Source organism: Onychomys torridus, chromosome 2, assembly GCF_903995425.1.
Source record: "Onychomys torridus chromosome 2, mOncTor1.1, whole genome shotgun sequence".
Lineage (NCBI taxonomy): Eukaryota > Metazoa > Chordata > Mammalia > Rodentia > Cricetidae > Onychomys > Onychomys torridus.
Window position 1 is genome coordinate 145,237,182 of NC_050444.1, and position 18,273 is coordinate 145,255,454.

At 51.4% G+C, this 18,273-nt stretch overlaps 1 protein-coding gene across 6 annotated transcripts in view; it reads right to left on the reverse strand.

The window, feature by feature from the left end:
- Positions 1-18,273, reverse strand: part of Ptpru (protein tyrosine phosphatase receptor type U) — a 75,461-nt gene that overhangs the window by 7,333 nt on the left and 49,855 nt on the right. For 2 of the 6 annotated variants that reach the window (XM_036177042.1, XM_036177039.1), the window contains 10 exons: positions 13,312-13,502; positions 12,485-12,560; positions 11,951-12,027; positions 10,500-10,517; positions 5,369-5,405; positions 4,626-4,723; positions 4,398-4,514; positions 3,559-3,713; positions 1,384-1,519; positions 779-928 (listed from right to left, as the gene is read on the reverse strand). In XM_036177042.1, coding sequence (XP_036032935.1) covers positions 779-928; positions 1,384-1,519; positions 3,559-3,713; positions 4,398-4,514; positions 4,626-4,723; positions 5,369-5,405; positions 10,500-10,517; positions 11,951-12,027; positions 12,485-12,560; positions 13,312-13,502 — 1,055 coding nt within the window. The remainder of the gene's footprint in view (positions 1-778; positions 929-1,383; positions 1,520-3,558; positions 3,714-4,397; positions 4,515-4,625; positions 4,724-5,368; positions 5,406-10,499; positions 10,518-11,950; positions 12,028-12,484; positions 12,561-13,311; positions 13,503-18,273) is intronic. The other 4 variants (XM_036177043.1, XM_036177041.1, XM_036177040.1 and 1 more) reach the window with 3 other exon arrangements.

The following is an 18,273-nucleotide window of genomic DNA, read 5'->3' on the forward strand; positions in this document are numbered from 1 at the left end:
CCTGAGACAGTTTCCTGGGGACACCAGGAGAATCCTGGCAGCTACACACCTGCAGGGCGACGAGGACTTCCTTTCTTTCCTAGGCGCCAAAATGAGAGCTTAGAGAGGTGAGCAGACTTGTCCAGGCTCCTCACAGCTCCGCAAGGCAAGCCAGGATCTGAACCCACATTTATCTGACCCCAAAAGCCTGGGGCCACAACTGCTCTAACACATGCTTCACTGTCTCAAAGTCTTTCCAGTCACCTGACTCTGTCCCTTCAGCTGAGTCTCAGGTCAGTCCTTCCTGACTGGCCCTTGATAGCTGTAGTACTGAGGACCTCCCAGTACACACTTACACTTCTATATACACACTCACATACCCCACACCTATATTCACCCCACTTGTATCCACCTCCTACACACACACCCCACTCCTATATACACACTTATATACCCCACACCTACACACAAATACACATACAAACTCACATATCCCAATCTATACATATACATATTCACACACCCTGCACCGACCCACACACACACCCAAACCCCACCCCTATACACATACACATGCAACCCTATACATACTCACACACATGACTCCTATACACACACATCCTAACTCTTCTATATACATTCACCCCATTCATGTGTGTGTGTGTGTGTGTGTGTGTGTGTGTGTGTGTGTGTGTGTATCCATGCCTTGTATACACATACCCAACTTTACACATACACCCTACACCCCACATGTATGCACACACTTACACACCCCACATCTATACACGCATTCCCCTACCTGGAATTCTTCCCGAAGCTGGGAAGAATTACTCTGAGGGTCAATTCGGACCATCTCCCTGTAGGTGGCCTTGAACTCATTGACAGGGATGGTGGTCTCCCCACACAGGCAGGCCTCCAGGATTGCATCATGGATGAAGATGTATTGTTCCTGGAACAAGAGATGAGAACGTAAGAATGAAGAGGGGCCTGGAAGCTGAGCTCTACCGAGAATGAAGAAGAGCCAAGGCCATGGCTGACGCAGGGGTGCTCAGCTGAGTCCAGCTATCACATCAGCTCATCCCTACTGCATCCCAGCAGGTCATCTGAGTGATGAGGGACAGTCCCAGATCCCAGTGAGGACACAAACCCTGGTACATGTGACTCTGGAGCTCGCTGCCATCTGACTCACCTGACACAACACCATGAAGGGAGATCTGGAAAGAACTATGAGCCTCTCCCTACCCCCACTCCCCACCCCTAACCACCACTACCATGTTTGAGATGGGCCTGCGGAAGGAAGGGCCTAGGATGCTCTGAAGACATGTTACTCCAACTCTAAGCTCCATGGTAGAGACCCTGAGACCTAGATGGAGGGGAGAGGCCCGGGACAGGGCTGGTCCTAACCTCCGTCTGGATCATGTTGACCCTCCGGGAACAGAGGGTCTTCACACAGTTGTAAATGTCTACGACGCCCTCACACTCCGCCATGTCCAGCATCACGTCCAGGACGATGTAGCAGCCTGTGCGGCCAGTGCCTGCACTGAGGGTAAGAGAAGGGCAGCGTCACATCAGGGGCTGGGACTCGAGATCAGAGAGAAGGAAAGAAGTGGAGACAGGGTATCTGCCATAGCTATATAACTTAGGGGTTGGGACCACTCCAAGGAGGGGCTGTGGAGCTGGAGTTCCGTATAATGTGCCTGAGGACACAGTTGGGAGCATAGAGCAAGGCCTGGGGAAGGAAAGGACAGAAAGAGGGATGAGGGAACACGGAAGTGAGGCTGGCTCAACTTAGCAGTCAAGACTCAGGGATAGGGATGGAATGAAGCTCAGGGTTCAATCTAAGAACATACGTTCCCCTTGGATATTCCAGACTCCTGCATATCCTTCAAAACCCCACACACTCATACCCATCCACATCCCCAGTGGAGCTTCTAATACTTCCAGACACATGGCTCTCTTCCAAACTCTCAGAGCAATATGGCTAGCTTCTGTTACAACACTTGCTACACAGTTCCTATTTATGTGGCCAGCTCCCTAACTCTATCTGGAGCCCAGTGAGAGCAGGAAAGGATGCCCCAAGATTCCAGCTTGGAAGGCGGCATCATCAAAGCATTACCAAGGACCATACAGCTCAAATCACACAAGCGCTTTGGAAGACCTGGGCGGCATCCACCGTCTGAATGTTCACAGACGGCGCCCCTACACATGGCCCCCAGCAATGTGTGTGCATTTCCTATGAAGAAGGCACACCTTAGAACAGCTGTTTTCAATCTGTGGGTTTCAAACCCTTGGGTCGCATATCAGATATTTATATTACAATTCATAAGAGCAGCAAAATTACAGTTATGAAGTAACAACGAAATAATTTTATGGTCGGGGGTCACCACAACATGAGGAAGTGTATTAAAGGGTTGCAGTGTCAGGAAGGCTGAGAACCACTGTGTTAGAACGTCCTTCGTGCCACCATTTTCTTTTAGCACCACTATTGCTGGTGAAATCCCTAGCAGCAGGAGGTGGACAGATACACGAAGTTTGTTCACGCTGGAATGTGACGCTGTATGTACAGACCTCACACACTAAGGTGGGGGAAGAAAACCACACAGCAGAGAGCTCACACTGGGGGACTTAATTAACACAAAGTTCAAACCCATGGAAAGCTTCCTACAGGAGAGAAATCAGATCGCAATTGCTCTGGGAACAGGGAACATTCCAGAACTTAGCTCTGTGTGTGTGAGTGTGTGTGTGTGTGTGTGTGTGTGTGTGTGTGTGTGTGTGTGTGTACAGTGGGGGGCAGGGGGGTTAATACCTGTACGCATGTGCAAGCATGTCAAAGGTCAACATCAGCTATCTTTCCTCAGGAGCACTATATATACATTGTTCCTTCTGAGCCAGGGTCTCTCACTGGGACCTGGGGCTTGCTGGTTAGGCTGGGCTGGCTGGCCAGTGAGGGACAGGGGTTTTCCTATCTCTGTCTCCCAAGGCTGGGATTACAAGCACATGTCCTCACATCCAGCTTTTTATGTAGGTGCTGGGAATCAAACTCAGGTCCTCGGGCTTGCATATGTAGCACACTTCAGTCAGCCATCTCTCACCCCCAAACTCTGTTCCTCAATCTGAGAAGACAGAGCTCATGGCTCAGTTAGTAAACCATCAGTTGTGGGCACACTCACTGTTCGTGATATAAATTATACTTGACAGACTTTCTGTATCAGTTGGAATTCATTCTTAGAAGGTGCTATCTTAATGAGCTCTGAAGAGAGAGGAGGAGAAAGCAACAGACAGAAAGAAAGAGAAAGACAAACAGAGACGAGCCAGGGGGCTGGAGGGCAAGGGACATCAGCCATGTGGCATTTGGTGAGTTGGTAAGAATTCCGGTAGAGGAGCCAGGATAAACCCCAGGGACTGTAGGCTTGAAGGCTCCAGGACTCTTCAGCTCTGGTAAAGGGGCTCCGTGGGGTGCTTGGGGAGTCATTCTCTCCTATCCTCTGTCCCCAAGCAGGCTGACCTTGAACCTGCCCCACTTCAGCCCAGCTCTCCCCCAGCCTTGGCCCCTCTCCCTGGGATCTCCAGTGCTCCCACCTGCAGTGGATGACAATGGGCCCAGCATCCGGTGGAGTGGAAGCCTTCACACGCCGGATGAAGGCCAGCAGCCCCGTGGCATGGTAAGGGACGCCATGCTCTGGCCACGCTGTGAAGTGGAACTGGCGGACCTCGTGCCGGGTTGAGTAGCCTCTCTGTGGAAACCACAGCGGTGACAGTCAGTTGCCAACAGCACCCACTGGACACCTGCTGTGTGCCAAGCTCTGCTTACTCCTCCTGGGCAAGGTAAGTATCCACACCCATTGTACAGGTGGGGAAATGAGGCCCAGTGCGGACAATCCCCCTGCTGAGGCTGAACAGGCATACACTCTGTGTTTGGACTGAGTCCACCAGATGCTTAAAGCTCTGCGGTCCCACACCCACCTTGTCCCTGGGCTGTTGTGTAAACAGAAGAGCACTCTGACTCAGGAGTCATCACACTTGCATGACAAGCTATTTTACCTGACATCTTGCCAGCCCTTCCCTGAGGATTTTACAGAATAACTAAGTGGGAACCTAGACCCTGATACATGAGGAAACCTTCTGACCCTCACTTTTCTCATCTGTAAAAACAGAGCTGATGGCAAACATGTCGTCCCAGGGCTAAGGCCATGTGAGTTAGAGACTCAGCACAGGGTCCCATGAAGCAAGGAACAACACAGAGCGGTCATCACATCCTCTTCAAAGCAGATGCATGCTGGCGTCTAGCGGGAACAGCCACTATCCCATCCCTCGGCCATGCTCCCAGCAAGTTAGAAGGGCTTCCTTGCTTCTTCCCCCAGGCTTCCTAGGCTCGGGCATCGTAGGCTCTACATGGAAGAGCTGTAGGGGAGACTCACCCGCTCCAGGGCAAAGGTGCGCACCACATACTCAGCCAGAGTCTCTGTCTTTACCAGCGTGATCTTGATGTCCCCATACATGTCTGAGTCCTCGGGCCAGTAGCGAGAGCACTTTACCTGCGGCCCCCATGGCACAGGCTTCAGCGTGCTCTTAGCCACTCCTGAGGCCCACCCTGCCCCCAGCCCATCCTCCACCCTGCCCCCAGCCCATCCCCCAGTCCCGCTTACCCTGCCCACCTCTACCAGCTTGGTGATCATGACAATGCTTGCACACTGTTCCTGCCACACCATTCGCCAGAAATCGTAGATCATCTCAGGCTTTGGCCCTGGGGGCACAGAGGATGCCTGTCCCTGAGCAAGGTCCGCCCCCGCCCCCACAGCCAACACACCATGATGCCCAGTGACACCATCCCTTGCTGGGAGGCTCCCAGGACCCAGCCCCAATGGGGACCTTTCAACCCACCCCAATATACTGCACCAACCACAGCTCCATGCCTGCAGGTCCCTGGTGTGGGCAGTAGCAAGGCAGAGCCAGGCTGGAGAGAGCCCAGTGTGCTAAGTGAGACCTATTGAGCCATGTGGATGGTAGACCCTTGGTCCATGGGGCAAACCTCCAAGAAAGGTGGACAGAGAGGTGGTAGCAGAAAAGAAAGAGGACTAGAGGGGATCCAGATGGCCACTTGGACCAAGACACATGATCTGTGACAGTGAGTACAGCCCCAGCCCTTGCACATGCGTCACCACAGAGACCCACACAACCAGGTTACTGGGGAGGGACCGATCATGTCAGGAGGCACAGACAGATAGATAAGGGCTGAGGTTAGATGCAAGAGATCCCCAGGCAGGTAGTGGGGGCAGAGAGACAGACAGATGGGGAGGCAGACAGGGGGCTGAGCAGATCAGCAGGGAAGGAAGGCAGGCAGCAGACATTCCAGATCACAAGAGGGCACCACAGGCTGAGAGACAGGTACCTTGAGTGGCTATGAAGTGGTTTGACCTGTGGTATCCCTGGAACAGAAGAGGCTGAAGTGAATGCCACGGAAGTGAACCTCTGTTCCCTCAGACTTCCCCCCATCACCCTCCTTCTAGGCGCAGCACCCTCCAGAAACTCCCAACTTCATGTTTCTGGATGAGGGTGACCTTGTCCTCCCAGTACCAAAGCAGAGACAAGGGAAGCTAAGCCACCAAGGTCTTGCTAAGGAGCCCTATGGAGGGTTCTCCTCTTTGAGCCCAGCAAGTCTCCCCATCCTCAAAGCAGGAGAGTTGTCTGTTAATAACATGGCTGCAGTTTGGAGACAAATGACACCCAGGATGATGCTGTCCTGTTCCCAGAGTCCCAGAAACATAATCCACCCTGGAGAGTACCCTTCCCAAGGACCTCAGCTACCCAGAGCTTGGGGAGGAAATCTTAAAGAGGGCTTCAAGTTGAAAGCAAAGGACCCTTAGATATAATTTTAAAATCTGTTTTTACTGATGATGTGGAACTTTCCAGAGTCATGGTGATGGTCCCCACACTGTCTCAACACTACCATCTATCTTCTATGAAAGAGAAGCCAAGCTCCTCATCCTCCATCCCCAGAGACCCCAGGCCAAGTAGCAAAGAGCTGAGTTTCAAAAGCCGCAGTGGCCCCAAGGTCCCTCACAAGGCTGCATCTCTGTGGGACAAGAGCCAGCCAGGAAGTCTGTGCAGGCACTGTGTAAAATTTCCAAAGCAAAATGGTGGCAGGAGCAAGAAAAAGCCACCAAGCTCTGCCCCTGGCCCTCGCCACAGCTCCTTGCAATTCCTCTGGACCCCCAGACTCTGGGGACCCAAAGGGCTCTAGTGGCTCACTGCCAGGGTCAATCCCAGCTGCCTTCAGGCAAACACCCTCCCCTTCTCTAGGCCTCTATCTTCACATCTATAAAGTAGATCATGACAAGTCTTCCCTCCCAGGGAGGTGGGGACACAAACAATAATGTAGGTTAAGCATCTGTCACTGGGCCAAGCACAAAGCAGGGCCAACAGCAGCTGTTATTATTAGCCCTGCCTGTCTCAAAGGTCTCCCAAGGTCCAAACAGTGTTGATTTCAAGAGCTGCTCAGCCGGGTGTGGTAGCACATGCCTTTAATCCCAGCACTCAGGAGGCAAAAGCAGAGGGAGAGAAAGTACAGCTGGGATGAGAGGTGACCTCCAGAGTTGGGGTCTAACGGACCTGGGTCCCTGTTGGCAGGTGCCACTAAGTGCCAGCACTTATTCGTCAGTATAAATAATGGAGTAATGGAACTCAATTAAAACTGATCAACTGGGCTGAGGATGAGGCTCAGGGGTAGAGCATATGCCTAGCATGTGGGAGACTCTGGATTCTATCCCAGCGCGCGCGCGCGCGCGCGCACACACACACACACACACACACACACACACACACACACTACCACAATGATCCCAATGATTGGATGTTATAAAATTCATCTGTCACCTCACCAAGAGGACATAAGTTTGGCATTTTGGGTGCACAGAGACCCTGGGAGATCGTCAAAGGCCAACTTGGACTCAGAGGATGGAGGTGGATCTGGAAATATGTATTTCCAGCCAGTTCCTTGGCCGTGCCCACACTGCAGAGTCTCAGACAGTGGAGTAGGCAGCAAGGCTGGACCTTCCCAAGCCTCTGTTGCCCTCTGCGACTGGAAGATGACAGCCAGCCTTACAGTTCCCCTGGGAAAAGCCAACCCCTTCAAAGTGACAATGAGAAACCTCCGGAGTACGCTGCCCTCACCACAGCAGTCTCTCCACACCCCAAGCCTTTGTCTCTACAGCAGGTCAGAGGGTCAGCAGAGGTGAGGATGGGACTCTGCCTAGCAAGTAGCCAAGCTTGGAACAGGCACCCACAAAGCCAGTTTGCCTAAGCTCCACCCCAGCTCAGGTTCATCATCCGATTCAGTCAACTCTGCCCCTCCACTCCAGGGCCCAGCTCCATACCAGCCTTCAAGCGTTAGTCAGTAAATAACCGAGGGCCTGAACTCAGCTGAACAGATTGATTGGGTTTGAGGATACAGGTGAATGCTTGCCTGGCATGGGAGAGACCCTGGGATCCAGCCCCAGCATAAAAAGGAAGGAAACCTGATTGATTGCCCAGTGATTAGATGGCCTAAAATTCAGCTCTGTTGCCACTGTTCCCAGCCCTTTCCAGGGGCCTATTTTTTCATTGTTGGAAAGTGACATTTTGGAGAAAATGTGGCCCAGGGCCATCCAACCTACCTTGTCATGCAGGCCTATTAGTTTGGGTTTAATATTTATTTATAATTTATGCATATATGCCTGCATGAATTTATGTGCACCATGTGTGTGCAAGAGCAGCAGAGGCCAGCAGAGGCCAGACAAGGGCATCAGATTCCCTGGAACTGGAATTGTTTGTGAGCTGCCTGTGGGTTGTTGGGAGTTGAACTCAGATCCTCTGGGAGAGCAGCCAGTGCTCTTAACCACTGAGCATTTCTCCAAGCTCTGCACAGCTGTATTTGAAGCAAGTGTATGAGCACACAACTCAAAATTTTTACATTTTTAAAAAACATTATGACACGTATTTACTTTATGATTATAAGGGAGAGAGTGTACATGGGCAAGTGCCACAGCACATGTGTGGAGGTCAGACAACAATCTACAGGAGTCAGATCTCTCCTTCTCCCACATGGGAGCCCAGGGCTCAAACTCTGGTCATCAGGCTGAGTGGCAGGCTTTTACCCGCTGAGCCATTTCACAGGCCTCACTTCTTAAATAAGACATGTTACATATTATATTATATTATATTATATTATATTATATTATATTTATTATATTATATTTATTATATTATATTATTATATTATACAAAGGACACAAAGAGAGGTTTTGCTATGCCTAAGTGTGTATGTATGCATATTCATATGCATAGGTGTACACATGTGCAGGGAGGGGGTGGCACATGACAAGAGGATACGTGTGTGCATATGTGTAGAAGCTAGGCAACAACCTCAAATACTATTCTCAGAAGAGCTATCCACCTCCTTGGAGACAGGGTCTCTCTTTGGCCTGATACCTTGCAATTAGGCTAAGCTGGCCAGCCAGCCCAAAAGATCCATCTGGCTCTCCTTCCCCAGGGCTGGGATCACAAACGTGAATCCCCACCTGGGTTCTGGGAATTGAACTGGGGTCTTCACACTCGCAAGGGAAGCACTTACCAACTCAGCCTTGCCCAAACCCCCACAAACACAAGTTTAAATCATCATATCTTGAAGTAAGGTGAGCAGATCGCCTTGCATACTTTCACTTTAGGGAGTGGTACTAGAGAGGTCTGGACCTCAGGCCCCAAGCCGGTGCTGAGATCACACATCTGCACCCTAGCTGGCATCTGAATGGGTGGTGCTGGGGGACAGTGGGATGATAACGCTGGCTTCTGGCCTTACACAGGTCACTTCTTTCTCAGATTCAACATTCTCACCTGTCCAATGATCCTTTGCATTCCAGGTCTGGTACCTGGCAGGTGCCGTCAGCAACCCGATTGTTCACTGGCATTTGAGGTGGCATTAAGCCTAGTGAGACTTCTAAGGGTATTTCTTAAGAGTCTTGACAGAAGGGAACCAAATGGGTGAGATTCAAAGGCAAGTGGGTCACCCACAGGGAACCAGCAAGTCTAAGGCTAGTAAGGACCAATATTCATCACAACCCACAGGGGGCGCTAGGACTCAGCACATCCGCTGTCTTTTGTGAGCCTAATGGGCCTTTTATATTTGAGAATTTTACAAACCAACTGTGTGACTGCTCTCAAAATAAGGGGCACGGCTGGGATAATTGGCTGTCTCTGCCAAATGTGACTGGGGGAACCTCTCACGTCTTACGTTAGTCTCGCTGTGTTGTCCGGAAGCTGATAATGAACAGCATCTTAGCCACGATAATAAAAAAATGAAATCTTTTTTTAAGAAGATAAAATGGAAAATGTACCCACAAAATAGCAAAGGATACCAGTCATTAAATAGTATGAAATACAATCCTTGCATTCAGGATTTGAGTCTGGCCTCGGCTACATAGTAAGTTCCAAGCCAGCCTAGCTACAGAGTGAGACCCCCATCTCGAAAAGCCAAAATAAATAATAGTAATGATTATAAATACTATGAAAATAACATGTTTTAAAAATCAAATGAAAGGATGGCTACCTTAGTTTGGGTTGTTTTTGTTTTGTTTGATTGATTTGGTTTGGTTTTTCTCTTTCTTTCTTTCACTTATTTTGAGATAAGTTAGCCTCAAACTTACTATGTAGCTGAGGAGGACCTTGAATTTCTTTGTTTTGTGTCTTGTCTTTAAGACAAGGTCTTTCTGCACAACGCTGGCTGTCCTGGAACTCGCTATGTAGACCAAGCTGGCCTCCAGCTCAGAGACCCACTTGCCTCTGCCTGGGATTGAAGGCCAGTGCCGCCACACCCAGTTTTCATATGATGCCGGGTCTCAAACCCAGGACTTCTTGCATGCTTGGCCAGCATTCCACTAACCAAGCTGACCTCAGCCCTTGTTTTAATTCTCAAAAGAGCAAAAGATATTATAATTTTTAAACTGATATTCAAACTGATTTTTTTAAAAAGCACATTTGAATTGAGGGGGGAGGGGCAAGCTGATGGGAGCTGAGCTTTAAACAAACTGACCACAATGGGATTTGAACACCAAGGAGATGAATTAAGGAGGACTGGCCCAGGCCTGTGAGGCCTTGGCCTCTTGGTGTGGAGACAGGCCTCTCAGGGCAGCTCCCCCGCTACACACACCAGAAGCTCTGCAGAAGGGCAGAGCTGGTGAAGCTCACAGGAAATGGCTAGACAGAGGGACGAAGTTGGCAGCAGTGACCAGCACCCCAACATAGCTGTCCTTGTTGAGAGAGCAGAAGGTGGGAAGGAATGTCTTCCAGTGGGGAGACAGACTCTTCAGCTGTGGCAGCCCCTGGAATGGGTGGCTGGTGTTCAGTGCCAGGAAAGGGGAAGGAGGGAGAGAGAGAAAGAGAGAGACAGCCAGCCAGAGCCTATGAGAGAGCCCAGGACACAGCCAGTCCACCAGACAGGAGGAAGAGGAGGAGGAGAAGGAGGAGGAGGAGAGGGAAGAGATACTTACTTGCCGGTTTATCCGAATCTTAATGATTCCAGTGAGGGAACAGAACAAAGCAAAAGAGACAGATGTTAGGCCAGAGGTGGATGGAGGTGGACGGGGCACAGGAGAGGCCAGAAAGGGTGACATGAGCTGGCAGGCAGAACAGAGACAGGAGGCCAGGACTTGGGTGGAGAGAGGGATGGGCATGTCCCTGTCAGAGCCCAAGAGAAACCAACCAGGTGGAACCCAGTGAGAAAGGTCCACTGTCTCCAAGCTGCCCAAGCCTGTGAGGCCAGGCTTGGCTCTTACCCAAGGCAAGGAACAGGATGGGAGGCAGGGAGAAGGCAAGGGATTCTGGGAAACCAGGGTGGCACATTCAGCTCCAGGAGGAAGACGGAAGAGCGGGGAGAGAGTCATCTGTGGAGGTCCTGATGACCTCAGCCCTGGCACACTGTGGCTTCCTCCTGGGCCTTTGCCTTCACCTTCCATATCTGAGTGACCCTCCCCTTCCTCCGCGACCACACTGCTTCCTCCACACGGTCTACACAGCCAGCCCTGGCTCTGCCACTAACTGGCTCTGTGACACCTTTCTTCCTGCCTATGCTTTCCCAGCTAATCTGAAATGAATTTCCTTTGATGTTAATCTCTTTCCCCCACTAGAATCTCTGTATCATAAAAAAAGAAAAAGCATTGGTCACATGATCTCATCTCTATCTCTGTTTCAGGTGCTCAAAATACATTTCCTACACACTTAAAGGCTGCTCTTTCAATCTCAGCTTGCTGCATGGAGTGCAGGCGAGTCCCTGGGCCTTGCCCAGTTCCCATCACCCCCACCCCCCATCCACACCTGGGAAGTCTACCCTCTCTTGGTCCCTCCCTTCCTTCCTCCCATCCAGCCAGATCCAGGAGTTGTTAGGACAAATTGTCAGCATCAGAGGCTGCAGAGACAGCCTCGCTCGAGTCCCTCCTTTACCAATCCTAGAACCAATAGGTTCACCTCTCTGAGCTCTAGCTTCCTGCCCTGTCACACAGTGTGTGCTCAGTAAAGCCGCCTCCCTATATTCGAAGCACCAAAATAAAAGTCAAAACCCTTGAACAACTTCCTGATGGTCCTGGGAGACAGCCCAAGGCCTTAGCCTGCCATGCAAGGCCTTTACCATCTAGCCCTGCAAAACCTCTTCAGCGAGACTCCCACCTCCAAGCTCTTGGCCCCTTGCTGAGACAGCTCCTTCCTTCAGCCTCCCTGTCTGCCCCCAGACCTTGTTCTGCCTCCCCATGGGCCAGCACAGCCTTCAGGATGCTTTCCTGAAGGCCTCCACCTATTCTCAGCTCCCCATGTCTGAGTTCCCAGGCCTCAAATGCAACCCAACCATTCAGACCCCCATTTATTCTCTGGTAGGTTTCTGCCCTGCATGGACAGCGAGCCTGGAGGGGACAGGGACAGGTAAGCAGAAAGAGCCGGGCCAGGCACTCACGTCTATGTAGTTGGCAGAGATGTAGTCGGCATCCGGGTCTCCCAACATTGGGTGCAGTTTCACTCGGTGACGGTCATCTACGAACAGAGTGGCAGAGTGGGGCTGTGTCAGGGAGCCTGGGACTTGGGAGGTGGGGAAGGTCTCCTGGAGGCTAGGGGAAGTGTCCCAGGCATGGCCACCAGGTGACCTTTATAAGGGCTCAGAGCTGACCAGGAAGCTTTGGGTGCCACGAGGCTGAGCCAAGGGTCTGAGTCTGGGTGTGGAGTTAAGGAAGATGAGCGGCAATTAGCTGTGTGACCTTGAGGCAAGGTCTCAGCTCCACAAACTTCTGTTTCCTCATCTCTAAGATAGGATTATCCTGCCTCCACTGTCACAAGGCAGTGTTAGAGGTGATGGTGAGACACTGTGCCCTCATATCCAGAGGCCAGAGCCCTTACATGCTGGGGACAAGACTCCGCAGAGCATGCTCTGCCCACTCTCCTCCTTCCTCACTTACTCCTGTCCTTGTGAACCCCACCCTTTCCCTGGACTCACAGGCAGACACTGTCTCCGGCCGGCTGCCCTTGAGCTTGTCTCTCTTCTTGGTGGCATCCCAGCCTTCAAAGAAACTCTGCCAATGGGAAAATGGCAGTCAGTGGGGGAGAGAGACCCCAAGACTCTCAGGACCCCTCCCCACATGGGGAATGACAAAGGCCGGGTGGGGGCTGGGCAGGTGAGTGTGTCTGGAAGGGAAAGCTGAGCCAGAGAGGTCAGAGTTCACAGAACCCTGAGTTTGACCCAGCAAGAGAGGAGAGGTTAAATGATAAAGATTAAGAGTGAGGTGGGGCTGGAGAGATGGCTCAGCAGTTAAAAGCACTGGCTGCTCTTCCAGAGGACCCGGGTTCAATTCCCAGCACCCACATGGGAGCTCACAACTGTCTGTAAGTCCAAGATCCGACACCCTCACACAGATATACATGCAGGCAAAACACCAATGCACATAAAATAAAAAAATTAATTTAAAAAACTTTTTTTTAAAAAGAGTGAGGTTAAGCATAAGTGGGGGGAGTACTGGTGTCCAGATGAGGGTGGCTGGAATCCACTCAGAAGGAGCTTAAGATGAGGGTCAGGGGTCAATATCAGACTAGAATTAGGTCAAGGTCAGCACTGATGTGGCTCCAACCAGAGACAGGATAAGACTCATGATCAGGGAGGAGATGAGACAGGACAGCAAGAAACCAGATAGTCTGAGCTTGAAGGAAGGCTCAGAGGCAAGGTCAAAGTGGGAAGTTGAGTTGGGGACTGTCAGAGGAAGGGTCCAACAGGCTGGGCGGAGAGTTGCCAAGTGAGGCTCCCCAGTGAGGAGACCGGGCGGGGCCCACCTCATATTCTTGCTTGAAGCCATAGCCCTCAGCGGTCTTCATCTGGTTGATGTGTTGCAGGAGGTCGGCCACCCGGACTGCGGGGTGCAGCTGTCCTGTGTGATACGGGGACCCCTTCCGGCCACACGGGCGCCGAGGGGAGCCCCCCAGGAGGCTGCTGGCCTCGGTGACCCCACTGCTTCGCTGGTCTCCTGCAGCCAGAGGAAGGGGAAAGGGCTCTCACAAATAGGCAGGCCCAGCCTGGAATCCCCTAGATGGGCTCAGGCAGAGTGGAGGCAGGGAGCACAGCCAACATGGAGGGTGGCCGGATCATTCCTTAGAGTCAAGCTTAGCAAGGCTACCCCGCATGAGCCCCTGCAAGCCCTTCCCTTCTGTGTCTCTGGTTTCCCATCTATAAAATAAGCAGGTCAACTGAAGTGACCCATAGGGGTCCTCGTGGTCCCCGTGACACCTTCACACCACCCTGCCAGCTGTCACTGCTCAACCTGCAAAGGCAGCATCAGCAGAGCCCTGGACATGCCCTCCTCTTCCAGGGAACAGTCTGGAATATTGGCAACTCCCAGCAATTACCCCCATTCAGAGATGAGCCGAGCAAAATTAGCTTGCGCAGCCGCCCCTCGACTGACAACGCCAGGCACCTGAATAGCGTGTTTCTCCTGTGCCAGCGTTTCCATTGTCAGCCAGTACAGTGGCCCAGACAAGGGGGCCCCATGGACCCCAGACCCTGCCAGACAGACACACTCCCTCTCCAGCCCTTAGAATCAGCATCCCCAGGACACCCCCCCCCCCCCCCCCCCCCCCCTGGTTCCAGGGATCAGGTTTGAGACTGAGGAAAGCAGCCATAGTTTTTCCTACCCAGAGCCCTCACTCACTATCTGTCTCCTATCTCCTTTCAGGAAAGGCTACATGACTGACTGGAGATGTGTTCCTCACATTTCTCACTGGTCTGATCTGGCCGGGACTGTGAAGGGATCGCTGGTGGGTGTCTGTTCTTCCTTTCCCCAGACCTCCCACATACTGTTCTCTCTGCCCCAATACCTTTCCTCCCCATCCTTTGTGCCTGGAGAACTCAAACTTAGCCTCCAGGTCTCAGCCAGAATGATCCCCTGGAGGCCTTCTCCAGAGCTGGCCTATGTTCCTCTTAGTGACTCACAGAGAAGATGAATGTAAGATACCCAGGCCACCTCCCCAGACCCCAGGCAGATCAGAGAGACTTCCCCTTCAGCTTCCCATGCCAAGGTTTGGAAGCTGCCTCTGGGTAGGAACTCAAGCCACAGCATAGCGTCCTACTTTGCCATTCTCCTCTCAGCTGCTCCAGTCCTAAAAAGCGTCCAGGTTAACAGAGAACTGCCTCCTGTGTTGGATTCTGAGTTCCCGTCACTCACAGCTGGAGAACTGGTCGGTTGGTTACTAGGTTGTCATGTGGTCAGATGCCCCATGCCCTTGACCTCACAGATGGGGAAGCTGAGGTGCAAAGAGGCAAAAGAGGACTCTGCCATCGTGGTAAGTACAGTAATCATTCAAGGTGGCTCAGGAGGCAGAATGCTCCCTGTGTGTGCAAGCATGAGGACCTGAGTTCAGACCCCCAGCACCCAAGGAAAAAGCTGGGCAAAGTGGCAGACACCTTTAACCCCAATGACATGGGAAGCAGAAGCAGATGTGTCCTGGGGGCTTGCTGGCCAGCTAGTCTAGCTGAATCTGGCAGCTCTGAGTTCAGAGAAACCCTGTCTCACAAGATAAGATTGAGAAGCCACTGAGGAAGACATCCCAAAAACCTCTGGACTCCACATGAGCCTGCAAATATGTGAATACACACACACACACACACACACACACACACACACACACACACACACATATGTACTTGCATATATGAACACTTACACAATATGTGTATGCACATGTGAGTGCCTACATGCCTGTGCATGCACATGTGAACACTTAATATATACATGTGCAGGCTCCCATAAACACACACACACACACACACACACACACACACACACACACACACACAAATTAGCTAAAGAGAGGAGGAGAACTATGTTTAAAGGAGTCTGTGCAATTCTGATGTAAACAAAAATAAGTAGGTTTATTCCCAGTAAGACCTCTCGGGGCTTCCAGCATGTTGGTGTGCATCTGAAATATCCAAGAAACAAACGGAAGGAGGGGGCTTCACGACTCACCATGAAGGGCTCTTTGTGTTTTATAAAAAACCTCCTCAGAGGCTGCAGTGCAGTGGGGTGGAGACTGAGAAGAGCCTCTGGAGCCAGGCAGGTCTGAGATTGAACCCCAGCTCCACACAAGACCTTGGGATGCTGCTGAGTCCATCTAAACTTCCACTTTTATAGGTCAAATGAAGTAAAAACTGATGCCGCTCAACAGGCCGATATCAATGGAAATAATGAGACAATGGCTAAGAGGCACCTAGAGAGCCTGGTACTAGGTAGCACCACCACGGCAACCCCTGGCACTGTTTCCAGGAAAGGGAGTCCCTGAAAGCCAGGGCAGTTGACTGACTGCATGCATGGTCCTTCCATTGTAAGACACTGGTCCAGCCTGAAAAGCCAGGTCCAAGAAGCAGCCTGGACTACACAAGGTGAGGAAATACAAGACTTTAAGAAGAGTTTCTGGGGCTAGGGAGATGGCTCAGAGGCAGAGCACTTGCTACACAAACCATCTGGACCTGAGTTCAATCCCCAGCACTTATGTAAAAAGATCATGATGGCTTGGGCTGGTAACCCCAGTGCTGGGGAGGCAGAGACAACAGGATCCCTGGTAGCTCACTGACTAAACAGTCTAACCTAGTGTCTGTCAGTGAGAGACCCTGTCTTGGGTGGTGAGGAACTGAAGACACTTGATGTCAATTTCTGGTATCCAAATGCATACACACATACACATACACATACACAAACACACATACATGTATACACACACAAGTACACTCAGACACACATGTACATACACACATACATACACAAATGATTTCTGCTGGTTCAAAGAACTCAGAGCATCAAGGAGCCTGGGAGCTCAGGGGTTTGCTGTGGACACAGAGCCAATGGCTCACAAAGTGATTGCCAGGTAGAAAGAGAACCAAACAAGAGTGACAGGAAATTGACCACTGATCCCACAGATCCTGATCAGCCCAGATGATCAGCAGACACAGAGGTGCAGTCAGTCTCTGATGAGCAAGAACCAGACTGAAACCAGATGTGAAGCCAAAGCTGTATCCAGGCAGCTTACAGCTGAGCCAAAGAACAAGGCAAGATGCTCTACAGATGTGACCACTGGGAAAGGGTGGGGTCATAGGCCATGACCTGGTTTCCTGGGCTCAGAGAAGCCAGGCCCTCATTCCCTTAGCTATGAGATCTGAGAAGCACTTTTCACCCCATCCCAAGTTCTGCCCCAAGGACCAACTGTTCACCCACTAGCAGGGTGATTGTTCCCCAGAAGCTGGGCAGATTGCTCCATGGATAAGAGCTTGCCATGGAGGCATGATCCACAGTTGCCCGCATAAAAAATCAGGCACAACAACATATGCCCGTAATCCCAATGCTGGGAGTGGAGACAGGCTGGGGCCCTGCTGGGTAGGGAAGAGAGAGGAAGACCAGGACAGGCAGTCAACACCTCTGCTTCCTGGTGGTCTAGTGTGAGCAGTTCTGCTCCGCTGCCCCCTTCTCACACTGTGGGACTAAAACCATTGAAACAGTGAGCCAAAATAATCGTTCCTTCCTGAAGCTACTTGTATCAGGGCACTGAAAAGATCGAACAAATGCAACATGGTTTTCTGTTGTAAACCAAAACTGCGTCTCTGGTATTTGGAAAAGACAAGAAAGGGGAAGTTGAGCCAAGAAGTCATGAGTAGACAAAGCATGAGAGAGATCTAAGACTCAGCTCCAGTGTCCTGGACACACGGTTTTCCAGATACTGTAACCTGGCCTTCACTGTGTCCACCCTCCCCATGCCACCACCAACCAAATCCTCCCTTTTCCTTTTTTTTTTAGACAGAGTTTCTCTGTGTAGCTTTGTGCCTTTCCTGGATCTCTCTCTGTAGCCCAGGCTGGCCTCGAACTCACAGAGATCCACCTGGCTCTGCCTCCCGAGCGCTGAGATTAAAGCTGTGCACCACCACTGCCGGGCCCTAATCCCCCCTTTCCCAATGGCACTCAGCTGCAAGGCCTGTGCCCTCCTTCGGTGGCTCTAATAAAAATGAACTCCATAGGCCCATAGGGAGTGGCACTATTCAATGTGGCCTTGTTGGAGTGGGTGTGGCCTTGTTGGAGTGGGTGTGGCCTTGTTGCAAGTGTGTCACGCCCAGTGAGCTTTGAGAATTCAGAAGCTCAAGCCAGGCCCAGTATCACTCTCTCTTCCTACTGCCTGCCAATCCAGATGTAGAACTCTCAGCTCCCTCTCCAGCACCATGTCTGCCTGCATGCCACCATGCTTCCCTCCATAACAATAGACTAACCTCTGAACTGTAAGCCAGCCCCAACTAAATGTTTCCTGCTGTGGTCATAGTGTCTCTTCCCAGCCACAGAAACCCTAACTAACACCACCCTACCTCAACACCCACTCTCCCAGTGCCCATCACGTGTGTTCAGCCCAGTGGGAATGGCCCTGGTCCCTCCTACGCTCAGCTCCATGCACTTGCATCTGTTGCTCCTCATCCTACATATCTGTCCTCCCCACTTCCGACTCCTAAATCCTTCTATGCCCTCAGAGCCAGCCCCATGCACACACACACAAGCGTTGGCCATTCAGAAAGACGTGTGCCCAAATCGCAGCTCTGCCACCTCTGACTGTATGACCTGGACAAGTGATTTCCCCTCTCTGAGCCTCTTTTTCCTCTTTTCTTTTTGCTTAATTGTTTGCTTGTTTATTTGCTTTTGAGATAGGTCTCAGGTAGCCCAGCCTGGCCTCAACATCCTTATGTAACCAAGGCTAACTCCCACTTTCACCACA